Raw genomic sequence first — 14,922 nt, 5'->3', positions numbered from 1 at the left:
GATGATCCAAGATTTAGATGACGAGCTGAAGAAAAAGATGAAAAAGTTACAGAAGCCTATTATAGATTGGACCAAAGAGGAGAGACAACTAGTTCTTAGGTGCAGTTGAAGAATAATTGACTCTTCAGGAAAGTTGATGCTAAAGAAAAACTCAAACTATTGTATGTAATTCCCGAATGTATGAGGAAAAATATTGTGATCAAATTTCATGATCTTACAGAACATTTTACCACAGAGAGAACAGTCAGAAAGAAAAAGTACAAATACAAAAATACATGTTGCAAGGAAATTTACTGTTCCTGTACATGAAATGCTATGCAAAACATCATATGTCAATCTGTCTGGAATTTTTAGTCAACAACTTATGTACAAGGCAAACAACAGGGATTGCTGCACACAACCAAACCAGGAAAAGGCCTGTTTGCGATGATACATATTATTATATCAAATTTGAGGCTTTTTGTCAAGAGTTTGAAAGCAAATCAAGAGCTACTCGTGATCATCAACATTACCAGATTCATACAATTGTTTTCAGTTAGAAATATTTTGACTACTTGTGAAATTAAATCTGGGGGCTGGTTTTTTAACCCTTGATGGGTCAATAGGAATTTTCAAGGCATCTTACCTATAACTAGACTGAACTTTAATAACAAGACTATAGCGGAAAGGAGGGGGACTTGGGTGTCTGCCCCCCCCCCCCATGAAATGTGAGAAAATGACCGAAAAAAGGTAAAAAGATGGCCAAATCTACTGTTTTAAATTACTTTGGACCCCAGTCTGAACAAAATTTCTGGCCATGGGCCTGATACAAATACAATCCCACAACAGGCAAATTGCCCAATGAGGTGGCTGACCCAAGAACATCATGGATCCCCGAGCCATTCCCTGGAGGCCCTACCCACTACTGCTACACCACAAATGCACCCCCCCCCCTGCGGAACCCCCCAACGAATCAGTACATTCAGGAATGTGCGTGTACGTGTAGTGCAACCTGACATAAAGTTTGTTTCTGTGTAATGTTTGTTATGTGTAGTGCTGCCATCTGCCACCAGTTTTTCTAACTATGAGTGAAGTGTTTATATGATTGAATGATTTATCGTTGTAGGACTGTTGCTCTCTGTGGCGAGACTTTTTAACGAGGAGATCGGCTCACATTTGCGCCTTGAAGTTGGGAACCACAGAAAACCAACTTCAGCCGACCACCACTGTGGGATTCGAACCCGGATCCTTGTATCACGAGTCCATCACTATAACCACTCGACCACCACAGCGGCAAATCACTGTAAAAATTTCAAATTGTTATCTTACACATTTGATTTCAAATGATTTTATTTTGCAAGCACTGAATGTATGCCCATGACTTAATCTATCAATTCCTGATTATGATGGGGTTTTTTTTTGGATTTATTTTATATTTTCAACTTTGGATGTTGTTACAGCATTTTTGCCATTTCAGATTTGTTGAAATAATTTAAGTTTCAAAATAAAGAACCCAGATCTGCCCAACCTTAGGGGACATGAGTTAATATCTTGTGAAAGATGTGAGGCAGGGTGAATTTAGTCATGTTATGTCATGTGTAATGAAAGCGGCTGACAACTTTGTGAATGACTTTGGACTACTAGATTGAATTATATAAGTGATCATGGTTCTATATATGTCACAGCAGTTTAAGTATTACAAAGATAATTGAACACCCTACAGCAAATGAGATTATTGAAAGAGCAAATAAAACTGTATTGTTATTGATATCTACAGGCATGAAAAATAGAGAACATAAGAACTGGGATGTGAGAATCAAGTTGACAGAACAATATCTGAACAACTTTGTGAACAAGTCATCTGGTAAAATCACCCTCAAAATGTTGCATGGCTATTCTTCAAGATTCAATTCTGAATTTTAAAATGGTTATGTGGATATATATGATTCATGTGGATGAATCCAGAAGTGCAAAAAGATGCTCAAAATAAAATCTCAGAGATTCAGTGAAAGATGAAGAACAGCTTCGATAAGCGCAGAAAAGTGCTACAATAATGTTCGAAACAGACGAGGTTGTTGGTATGAAGAGAATTTCGAAAGCCATGGGGCAACTGACAAAGACTGAACAGAAGTATTGAGAGCTGGTGACTGTTACGATGCAACATATACTGAATCCTTGTGGAATAGGCCTATCTTGCCTCTATCTTAATTTTTATCCATGTTTATATAATTTAATTTGTATACTTTTATAGTAAAAATTATTATGGAAAAAATGTTTTACATCATTAGATCGTGCACGTTTGTTGTTGTGATTTTTGCTTCATCTGCCATAGTCTGAGAGGTATGCAATCCTGATCAAATCACACTTTCAATTGTTGTTGCCAGAATAGTTCTTAAGTTTCAAATTATCAGTTTTTGGTGAATGATTATGTAAATCAGATAAGAGAATTTTTATTGGCTGTTGTTTAAATACTTTTTTGAGGCAATCTGTCCCAGGAGTAAGGCTATGCCGCTAGTATTTTTTATACATATAAATATATCCTGCCAGTGACAATCTTTCTGCTTGTTCCTGCAGTTCCAAATGATGTAGTTCACCAACTGCTCCTTGGGGAGGGGGAGTTTCTCATTTGCCCAGTCCGTGCAATCGTCTGATGCTGTATGACTAATCCTTCCTGAATCTCACTTGAGTAGTGACACAATACCAGCTGGGCCAGACTTTCATCATCATCACTGTTGTCCATCCTTGTTGCTGTCTTTCATCCTGATCCTCTACAGATGCTGTCAGACTTTTTTTCGATGATTTGATGCTCTTCTAGTTACATCGCCATAGTATGACTCTCTCAGGGTCGTATTCACTGACATGGTTTAAACTGTAGTCACAATTTTTGGGTAAGAGATCAACATAGATTGGTTAAAAACCTGAATTTAACCATTTCTTGTCCATCTCTTATCAAAAAATGATGACTATAGTTTAAACCATGTCTGTGAATACTGCCCTCAGAGGCAGCACCAATGTTTTTATATTTTTGGTGTGTGTGTGCGTGCTCATGCAATAACACCTGTAATAGTTTTTATGGGATATTCTGAGTATGCTGATGCTGCAACATCTGAACTTGATGCGATATGATTTTTTGAAATTTGTTTACATGACTATGAAGAAAATGCATTTTTATGATCATATCAGAAACTAATTTTCCAAAAATTTTTAAATTCAATTACAAATGAAACACATTTTACACAAATTCTCTACTTTGTGGTTACCCAAAAAACTCTTAATAATTAAGGTGAAACTTAACCCAATGGAAGATTCAATATATGATGATGCTCATAAAAAATCCCTGCCACCAGCTTTTCCCTGTTTAGTAAAGGAAACATTTTACTAATGCATTGGAAGCACTCGTTACCTTTATTGAGTGCTCCCTCATGAATTGCTTCATTAAGCAGAGTTTTACATGAAAAGTGCTGGGAGACATAATTTTTTCTTTTTATCAGTCAATGGTTCTCTGACAATATTTGCCATAACCTACAATGAGCACATCTCTTAAATGTCATTTCATTTTTTTTCTCAATGATCTATTCTCTATGTGCAATATTGTTCCCCAAGCAAATGAAACAGGATACTTTATATAACATGTGCTTTGTTGTCCAAGTAGGAAGTTCACCCTCTCAAGATCAATACATATAGATCACTGATGTCTGATATTGTGAATGAGATGGGAAAATAATTAAAAAATTTTAAATAAAAATCTTTGGCCAAAATCAATGGCTGGACTGTATGTATTGCCTCAAAAAATAAAGCCAATTCGGGGAAGAAAATACCAACCCTCAATATTCCCAATATATACTAAAACCATCAAAATTTCCTTGGCAACCTGATTTTTCTTTTTTTGAACAGTGTTATATATTATAATCAATCATGATATCCATTGCTCTCACATGCACATACAGATACATACTTTTTTTACTTTTTCCCTCCCTACAAAGCCTAGAGGGAAAGTTGTTCACAAAGAAAGAGGAATATAATGAATAATGATATACTAATGAAGGTTGAAGCATTTAATTGAAATACTTGTTACTCACTGCATCGGATGCTGTTGGGGAACACCAATCCTGTGTCAAGGCAAGACACACGAGTGTCTATACTGGGAACCGCTCTCGGGTGTTGGGAGCATATCACATTACAAACAGAACCTTCAAACATACTAATACTGCAATCACCAAGTCCTATTCCTTCAGGTAAGTTTTGTATGGTGCACACTTGCTCTAAAAAATTAGAAAATAATTTCAGTGTCTTGAAGAAGGCTTTTCATTCTAGGATTACCATCACTACTTTAAATATTGAAATAGAATGTGTGAGTGATGACATATATCAAGCAAAGAAAATGAGTAATGATTAATGTTGAGAATATGATTTATTTGTCACTATTAAATTATTGTAATGAAAAGCAGAGAATTTGTAATGTACTCTATAATATAAAATCACAAACTCGAAAAGGGCCTGTTTCTAAACAACCGAAATTAGTGACGATTTTATGTTACGGAAATGGGTGACGTTTTTGTGTTACGGAAGTCGGTTACGGTTTTGGGTCAAGTATTCATTTAACTCTAGCATATATCGGGACACATTTGACCCATCGGGACCATGTTATGTGCATGTACCGAGAGGCTCCCACATCCTACAGCAGGGCCCTTAGGCTGGAATTTAGATAACGAGCCCCCAAACCAGCTTTCCAGGGGCCCCCTCTGTGGTTAATTTATAGTGTGAAAAATCAAAAAGTGATAAGAATCGTTTCGGCCGCTGTCAGCCCTGACCTTGTGGGGGGGGGGGGGGTCATGCCGAGAGGTATGTATAATATACATATAACACCAGTGCTCCCAATACACAGGGTCCGGGTACCCGGGGGGATTGCATGTATACCTTCATGGGGAAGTTAAAAGTTTTCATTTCCAGGGGCCCTTGATGGATTTCATTGTTTTCTTGCTGCTTTAACGTTGAAAAATTCGCAATAGCGAGAGCCCAAGATATATCCAGTCTGGGGGCCCCCATAAAATTTGATCAAGGTTAGTTGCGTGGGTGGGCCTGGATTTTATTCATTGGCAAAGAAAATACAAGTGAGAATTTTTCTCTGCACTCGCAGCGGGGGATGACCAACAAGCTTCCAAGTCGGGGCCCCATGTTTACAGATTTCATTTTGGGGGCCGTCTTCCCTTGCCCTTTTTGAATTTTACACCCCCCCCCAGCCTTTCCTGAATTTCGGCCCTCTATGGCTGTGTGTAAAATTTACGCTTCACCCTGTTCGAAATTTCTGAAAAATTAAGAATGATTTTGCAGTCAAACTAAAATTATATCATATTGATTGTTTCTTTTATAAATTTTCAACAAAAAATTCTGAATTTATATAACTCACAAATTTCAACATGAAACATATATTCTTTGAAAATTGTTAATTTCTACACGTATGGAGAGTTCACTACTACTTACCTCACAAAATGTGCATCACTATGCTATGTAAGAGAAATGCTTGAATCTTAACACTCGGTGTCAGGTCATTTCACATACATCTCAACATTAGACTTTTCAAGCATACAAACTTCTCAAAAGACAAAAGAGATAACTTTAATACTGTTTTCTGTTTTCTTCTTTCCTTTTTTTTTTTTTGGTTGACTTAGTCTCAACACAAATATGAGAATATAAAATCCAGGAACCAGATCTGCCGAAACTCCAAATATTTTGAAAAATCCAAAACCAAACCACATATACATGTTTTCATTCAAAATAACAGGCTAAACATATGCTCACTGCAAACAGGATCGGCACTCCAGGTTGATGCACTGGAACAGCTGATGTCATCATTCGGAAATGGTGCTTTTTCACTCTCCAGGCATTTCACCTTGCAGGTAGTTCCAGGAGTTCTTTCACACTGACCAACAGCTTCTAATTTTCGCACATGCAATTCTTCACACATCTTGACTGGAACACAAATTAATTCAATTATTGCACAAATATTTGCGTTCTTCAATTTCAAGTATTAAGCCATAAAATTTTGTTAACCAAATGTTTTACAAAAATTCATTTGGCAATCAGAAAAATCCATATCCTACTTGAACACAGAATCATAAAAAAATTTCAATTAGGTTTTCGATGGCATTCAAAATCACTTAGTCATCACCTATGCATATAAAATAACATGTCTTAATTGATTCATTATCGCCGAGCTGAAACTGCTGAAGCTATAAACCTGAAATTCGGTTTCAGTAGTTTGATGTATAGACTCACTGCAAGGGGATTTTTCAAAATTCAACCCCTGAAGGGGTCATAAGGTGATTCAAAGGTTATATTTGGAAATCATCATTGAGGCTAAACCACTGAAGTTATAAAAAAATAGAATTATAAATATGATATTTGTTCATGTTTTTGTGATGTAACTCAGAAGGGATTTTTCAAAATTCAACCCTTAAAAGGGGTCACAGGAGGTTCAAAGTTTATATGGAGAAATGAAGCTATAAATATTTATTTATTTACAATAACCCCAGAAGGCATGAAATGCACTTATACTGGAAGAAAAAAAAAAAAAAATAATAATAATAGTCAGTATGGAAAGCACTTCGCATACGGAGCCAGGTCGAAATCCCCAATAGTGGAAGCAAATCTTGCGTAGGAGGCACATACAAGTTCTGATGGAAGACTGTTCCATATTCTTGCCACACGGCGTCTATATCCGTGGAAAAAGCAATTTCTTCTAGCCATTGGTATTCTTAATTGGAAGCGATGCCTACGTAGGTTAAATCGCCTGTCTATGATCTCAAAGAAAGGCTCTCTCGATGGTAGATAAACAATTTGGTGGACTAGTTTGTAGCACATCTTCAGATCTGCAGCGATTCTACGCCATTCCAGTGAGTGTAAACCCAGAAATTGAAGTCTCTGGCAATAAGATAGACCGCTCATGCCAGGTATTCGTTTAGTAAACGACCTCTGTGGCTTTTCGAGGAGCTGTATGTCCTTGATTTTGTAAGGGCTCCATACTTGCGAACAGAACTCCAGGGTCGGGCGAACGTACACACAGAAAGCATATGACAACGTATGTGCATCACACTTACGGTATGCCGTACGTAACATATATGAAATTCTATTAGCTTTGCAGACTATGCCATGATAATGATCAGTGAAATCCAGAATGCGGCTCATTGCAATACCTAAATCCACGCATGTATCCAATTGCTGTAACGTTTCATTACCTAGTTGGTAATATTCAGGATCGGTGCGTCTACCTAAATGCATTGATCCACTTTTTGATGATGAAATAGGTAGCTTATACTGACAACTCCACTGGAAAAGTTGTTGGCATGCAATTCTTAAGCCCCTATTTAAATATGATATTTGTTCAGTAGTTTCATTTCAAAATGTAAAGACCCACTAAAAATGTATTTTTTTTTAATTCAACCACTAAGGGGTCATGATGCGTTCAAGGGTTGTACAGGAAAATCATCATGGCCAAAACCACTGAAGCTATAAACATGTAATTTGCTCAGTAGTTTTATTTTATAATGCACAGATTCACTATGAAGGTATTTTCAAAAATTCAGCACCGTAACAGGTAATTTTAAGATTACGAAATCCACACGAGCGTAGCTGCAGATAACAGCTAGTATTTTATAATACAACTGGCAAAATAACCTGAGTTTCTGGAGGGAAGGAAGGCTGGAGAAAATAGAGGAAAAGAAGTTTTTTACAGATATCGCCAAGAAGCGCGAGATGATGAGTAGCCAACTGTTGTTATTTTTAATAATTTTTTGTAGCTTTAATAATTGCATTCCGCAACTAATTTTTTGTTTTTATTTGTTTCTGGGTTAGATGAATGTACTTGAATTTTTTTCCTAATTTTTTGAGGATGACAACTTTTGACCTTTTATCCTTGTAAGAGGGGCATGTGCGATTTAATATAATAGTAGTCAATCCTCTTGACTGCAGCCAATGATTTTCCAGACAATATACAGGCTGATGTGTGGTCTTGTGGTCATAGTAATGGACTTGCATAGAGAGGGCCTGGGTTCAAACTACCAGCGGCACAGTGGTTGTTGGTAAAAGCTGTCTTCCTGTGGTTCCCAACTTCACACTGTGTATGCGAGCCCATCTACCTGTTAAAAAATCTCGCTACAGAGAGCAACACACCTACAACAAGAGATGTAAAATTCTCAGTAATTATCTTTTGGAGAATATTTTTATAGAGGAAACAATAACTTGACTTTAAAATTTTAAATGTGATAAATATCTAAAAATATTCTTAAAATGCTACATGTTTGGGAATAAGTTTTAACAAACTAACAATTAAAAGTATGTTTTTATAAAATATACTTATATCATAAATAGTTTATTAATATTTTAGTAAAAGAAAGCTATATTTTGTTTGAATTTTTTTCAATGACTGTATGAAAAATCAAAGGTGAACATTTCCATTAGCAGAACACACAAAACTGTTTTTCAATGGGTACTCTGATTCTAATCATATTCACAATAGTAGGAACAGTATTTAACTCTTGTATTTTAGATTGAAATTGGTTTTGGCAGCCTGTCTAAAAAATTTGTAATTTCCTGAGCAATATTGTGAATGGATTAGAATATGTATTTCATCTGCCAAACTGAGAATCCATATATTCGTCAAATAATTTTTTCTCCAATTAGGAAAATGCTTGCGAAAAGGTCTATCAGCTCCATTCCTGAAAAGTTAACAGAAAAATCATACTTGAAGTTTTATAAAAAAGAAAAACTACGACGTGAAGTTCAATAAAGATAAGCATAAATCAGAATTCATTAGCCGGGAACTGTTGAAGGTAATTCTTTCAATACTGTTTAAATATTGAGAAAAATATTACTTTTGTGGAAAGTTATATGCGCTATCGCTTAAAATCTGCACAAAACCCCAGAGCAGAATGTTTTACACTGTTCTGCAATGAACCCTTAAGAGACTGAAAATGTTCTGAAGCAAGAATTTTCCCCATAATATTAATTCATAGAAGAAAGAAGGAAAAATACTTGATTCTTTCTGAGATAGTGAGATAGCTCTCCAGCAGCAGATCGTTCTGTAACGTAAGCCTACACCACAGTGTTTAGTACATTCTACTTGAGGGCATAAAATATTATAACTCTCACACAAAAGAAATCATTTTACAAGAGGAACTTTCACATAAAAGCAGCATGCAATGGAATGCTTTTAACAAAAGTTCTCTTCTAAAATTGCTGCAATAACAATGAATGAACGCCAGGGGCTCTGTCACCGAACTTATCCCGTTGCCAAAATCTCTTCCAGCCCAGCTTCGTGGCAGAGTCTGGGACAAAGTGAGTGCACCTAACAGTCTGAGTGTGTAGCTAGTATTGTGTTTGATATTTCAGTGTTGCCATCTATACTTTAAATTGTGAATGAAGTGTAATGATTGAATGTTTGTAACGTTGTAGGCCTGTTGCTCTCTGTGGCGAGACTTTTTAATGGGGAGATCGGCTCGCATTCGCGCCTTGAAGTTGGAAACCACAGAAAACCAATTTCAGCCGACCACCACTGTGGCGCCGATGGGGTTCGAACCCGGATCCTCGCGTTGCGAGTCCGTCACTATGGTCACTCGACCACCACAGCGGCTGCTGCAATAACAAGAAGTTTAGTACCTTATACATAAAGCAGGATAGAATTTGTTGCTAATAGAAAGAAAAGGGAAAATTAAATTTTGTAGCCCATAATAATTGAACTTTTAAAGCAAAAAAATAAAAATAAACAAAACCAACATATAGCTGCATTATACAACTTGCAAATAAACAAGCGATATAGAATTTGAGTGCATATGCACTGAAAAAAACAAAAACAGTTCTGTATCTTTTTAGAAGAAAAATGATAAGAATAGTTCTCTTTGTTAATCAATTTTGATTTTATTTCCCGCTTTGAACTTATTTTTAAAAATAGTTCATTTTAATATGATTTCTATAAAGCATATATAATTATAACCTGTGAGAGGTTTCAAACTTTTTCAATAAAATCCTTTTAATTAAACCACACAAAATCTAGCAGAAAAGAAAATAGTCTGAGAACATTCCCTAATCAGAAATTATCATTATAAGGCAATTATACCAAAAATTGTTAAGAAAAATAATATTCTTAATTATTCTCCAAATTTTACATCCAGGAGACTATCCTCTCGTTTTACGAGAATATTCTTATAGAGTGAGAACATCTCCATCACATCTTCACCAACAAAAGTTATGAATATCAATCATTACACATGGTTCATACTCTATGAAAGTAAAAATAATTCATAGCTATTCAAGCACTTTTCCAGGCAAAATATACAAATTTAAGGACATTCATACCATGGTTGATAAAAACCATGGTTCTTTTATTTACTTCAGCATTTATGTACTTTTCTTTGAGTTTGAAATGCTAATTTATTAAAGATAAATAATTAGAACATTTTCGTTCCCATTTCAACTTGAAGACAATGTTAAGTTCTAACAGTCCTGCTTTTAAAAAACCATTGTAGTTTAGCATACAAATGGCATCTAAGCAGAAATAATTTCATGTTTGAAACAGTAATGAAATTTACACTCTGTAAAAAATCTGAAAGCACAGTCATATATGCAACTGACATTCATAAATAGCTTGAAATATCTTAAAATAATATCTAAAGCGAAAAGTTTTTCTGCTTGATTCTAAGCAACACTTTTTAATCTCAGAAGGAACCTAAAGAGCAAATATAAGAAAAAAACATGAAATTCCTAACACGGTTCCACACACAATGAGTGCTATCTTCAGAGGATAAATAATCATAACTAGTATGCACATCAGGGATCCCACTTGAGATTGTTACCAGATCTTTACTCCTGATTGCTCAGTGGCATTCTCAACTCAAATGGTATACCAAGTCAGCATGATAGTGATTATTTGGGCTAGGGGTTTTCTGCACTAAAAATTCAGCGTTGTTGCGATTGGTTAAAAAACCCTGAAAAAAATGCAGGGTTGCTACAAATGCAACTTCATTGCTGATTGGTTAAAAAACCTTTATTAAAGGTTTTTAACCAATCAGCAATGAAGTGTCATTTTTATTGCATAAAAATCCAAGCCCTAGTGATTATATTCATCCTCTGAATACGGCAATCATTGTGTGTCGAACATGATAGGAGTTTCAGAATTTGAAAAATAGATGGCAGTACTAAAATCCATACTGTTAGGTACACATGCACATTTCTAACTCAACTTATTCGGTAGTGAAGTGCCCATTGTAATAAGCCAGAGTTGTGCTCAGTTTGAAAGGGAAAAAAAACAAAAACAATACACTGAGGCACGTTTACATACAAGAAGGACCATGACCAAGCAGACAAAAGCACAGGATGGCAAAACTTCAAATTTGCTTAAGACAACACATATAATCATTTATCCAGAAAATTCAAAGATCACAATAAATAAACTTAAAAGTCCACTGACGTGAATAATGTATTTGTATATAAAATTGAAAACACATACATCTGACATCTGCTAAACATTAATTAAAACTTGCATTTGTGATTGCTTAAAAATTCTGATATATCAATATCAAATCATGCTCAAATGCATAAGAAGTTCCCACTGATTTCTTATTTTCATAACCTTATTATACAAATGCATGTCAAGATCAGAATTTTTCCCAGACTTAAGATTTGTCAACTCCAGACAAAAAAAAATGTATAGCAATGCATAGAATACACTAATTCACTTTAAAAAAAAACGGCTTCCCTGGTGCAACACACATATGCTTTTTTCATCGGAAACCAAGTACGAATGCGAACTTCAATGGAAAAATATCAATTTTTACTTTTCCTTATCCATACCCGAGATAAATCATACTTACTACATGTTTTTGCTCCACTCCAAGCACCAGTAATTTCACACTTGACTTTGAAGATTCCAGTGGGATGAAAGTTTTTGTCACACTCAAAAGAACATTCTCCACCCACTAGAACTGACTTTGAGCACGCCCGAACACTTTCACCTTTTAGAATCGCATCTTTGACTTTTGGAGGATCACAAAACTTTTCTGTGGGGTCACAAAACATTTCATATGCATTTCATAGCCAAAGCTTCATCACATTAGCACTATGAAAATTTCATGGAATATCTGGGAGTTGGTTGCATTGCATAAGGTTGGAATGAAATCTCTGGATGAATATGTACATGTATATGTGTGTATATATTGTTTACAACTGTGTATATATTGTTTACAACTGTGTATATATTGTTTACAACTGTGTATATATTGTTTACAACTGTGTATATATTGTTTACAACTGTGTATATATTGTTTACAACTGTGTATATATTGTTTACAACTGTGTATATATTGCTTACAACTGTGTATATATTGTTTACAATTTTTGTTAATTGCATTTTTAATTGGGTTGCTATATTTTTGAAATATATGACATCCATATTTTTATGGGCATCTTTTTCTCAACCACCTCGTTGGGCATTTTATTTGGCATTGTATTTGTATTTGAATATAAATTTTTGTAGTTTTGATTTCATTATTGTTCATCACTTAAGTTACAGGTTTGGTGATCATTATTATCTTGGTGAAGTCACAGATACATATAGCGTGACAAGTACCAAAATTTTTGGAAAAGAACAAGTGAAAAGTGTAGCTTAAATTTACCCATCTCACTATGTCTTGCATGGATCAAGATTTCCCATATTTTATCAACATATAGTCAGCATAATTATACAGTCGAACCTGTTTATAATGAAGTCGAAAAAACAGCAAAACTATTCATTATATGTGAACTTCATTAATTATATCCGTACTGGCTTTAAAAACAATGTGTATAAACAAATTAAAACACAATTTACATGCAAAAACATGCGATTTTTGATAAACTAAGAATTTAAAAATAAATAGAGATTAAAATAAAATAATTTAAGAAAGTACAAAATTTAATTTCAAAATCTTACGTAACTACATCAACAAACATCAAAGAAAATATGTGTCGATCTTTATTTGTTTTTTTCTTGATGTGATCGTAGACATCAAATGCTTTTCCATTTCATTTAATGCTGGAACAGCTATACCTCGAAACGCGAAATAATTTCTAAGATTTCCAAACTCAGAGTGGCTACCTGGTTTTGAATATTATTTTTTCAACAACAGCTTCATCTTCTTCATCACTTGGAATCGTATCATTTTTATTTTGGATTTCATTGACAATGTCTGCTTCTGTCATTTTTTACTCTCGATCAATTTTTGAAGCAATAGATAACACTTGGACATTTTCAAAAATTAACTTGCACACAATAACACCAATGCTTCCGAATCTAGGTACATAGTGACATGAATGCACGAAAGGTGTTGTTAGATTGCTGGGAATAAAAACCTTTATTTTTTCTTTCTAATGAGGTTTTCTGCAGGCAAAATAGAACTTGACAAACAAAAAGAAAGAAATAGGGAAGCAAAGAGGATTATACAGTACTCAAAAATGCTCAGAACGCTTTCCAAGAAAAAAAAGTGATATTCAATCAGTTGCAGCTTTGAAAGGTCTACCGATAAGATTTATGTAAGATTACAAAGGAATTCAGGAAAATTCATGCTTGAAAACCAGTTGAAAATTCATTATAGGCATACTTTGCTGAAATCTGTGTTCGTTATAAGCAATTCAAATAACACAGATAAGTGCTTTGAAAATCTTGGGACATGGAAAAACTTTGTTATAAGGGAAAATTTGTAATATCCATGTTCGTTATGAGCGAGTTTGACTGTATAAAATTGCTTTTTATTTACTGATGCTTTTCTACCAGAACAACTTTTCAGAGCTGGATGCCAAACATATGCCAGAGATCATGCACCCCTAGCTCAGACAATGGAACAAAGAGAATCTAGCAAACAAAAAACACCCATTCTTGCCTGACACATACTCACAGGATACATTGTTTCTTCTGTGACTGGGATTTGTGAATTATCATTATGTTGTGTAGAATCAAAATTCTTTACATATTAATAAAGTATTAAATGAAATGCAAATCTTCCTGCATACTTTGATATTTTGTCCGTATGTTTTGGCAAGGTGACAAAACTTCATGCAGACAAGTTAAACTGAAAAAAAAATTAAAACACATTACGGCATTTTGGTCGGACATCCCAGGAGCCACTCATTTGGCATCTGATTTCATTTGTCTTCGTATCCATAACCCATCCTTTGTTCTTACACTCAACTTTACAGATTGCTCCTATGACGTATAAGCAATTACCAACTACTTGAACAGTTTCATCCATTACTGATGAGCATCTTGCACCTGGAAAAGTAAAAAAAAATTGATATAATATCGAATTCTGTCTATCTGAAATGGACACTGCATGAGATGGAAACCTGTCTTGAGAGGAATAAAAAAAAACTAGTCTCATCAATAAGAGCTTTAGTACATGTCTTTTACAAAACAGAAACCTGAATAGAACCTTCAGAAACTTGTCTGAAACAGAATGGTATTGTCTCTTGGCATTCCATATTATACAGGTTCCACTTTATTTTAAACTAGCTATAATAGACAGCACTGCCCAGGTTTTCTTCAATTACTGGGGAGATTGAAAAAGTGACAGACCATATAAAGGCATAAACTATCATACATAATACTGGCACCATTAAAGGAATGACAAACCATTTTAAAGGAAATATACAGGGTGTTCAGTTAATGGTCCGACCAACTTAGAGGGTTGTTAGTAGGTATCAAGAGGAACAAAAATTGCACTACAATATGGTGTCGCAAACCATGTTGAGAGGGTGAAAATCACAAAAAATGCATGCAGGCTCTGAGTCCAGAGGAGACGAAAAGTGGATGTCAGTTGATCGCTGAAGGCTTTCATGGGTTTGCTGACCATATCTGACTTAAGCAGCGTCGCGAAACGTATGTGCTGGTGCTGGGGTAGGATCATGCCCTGCAGACGG

At 35.0% G+C, this 14,922-nt stretch overlaps 1 protein-coding gene across 1 annotated transcript in view; it reads right to left on the bottom strand.

The window, feature by feature from the left end:
• The window catches only part of LOC149081328 (complement receptor type 2-like), a 123,588-nt gene that overhangs the window by 97,982 nt on the left and 10,684 nt on the right, over nt 1–14,922 (bottom strand). Inside the window, exons 5-8 of the mRNA XM_089238318.1 lie at nt 14,102–14,275; nt 11,844–12,029; nt 5,779–5,949; nt 4,059–4,241 (exon numbers count right to left, since the gene is read on the bottom strand). Coding sequence (XP_089094444.1) covers nt 4,059–4,241; nt 5,779–5,949; nt 11,844–12,029; nt 14,102–14,275 — 714 coding nt within the window. The remainder of the gene's footprint in view (nt 1–4,058; nt 4,242–5,778; nt 5,950–11,843; nt 12,030–14,101; nt 14,276–14,922) is intronic.

Source organism: Pholcus phalangioides, unplaced genomic scaffold (assembly GCF_987345545.1).
Source record: "Pholcus phalangioides strain wild (caught in Gottingen) unplaced genomic scaffold, Ppha-v1.0 ptg000010l_1, whole genome shotgun sequence".
Taxonomy (NCBI): Eukaryota; Metazoa; Arthropoda; class Arachnida; order Araneae; family Pholcidae; genus Pholcus; species Pholcus phalangioides.
Note: the sequence above shows the minus strand (reverse complement) of the source record. Positions and strands in the feature narration are given on the sequence as shown.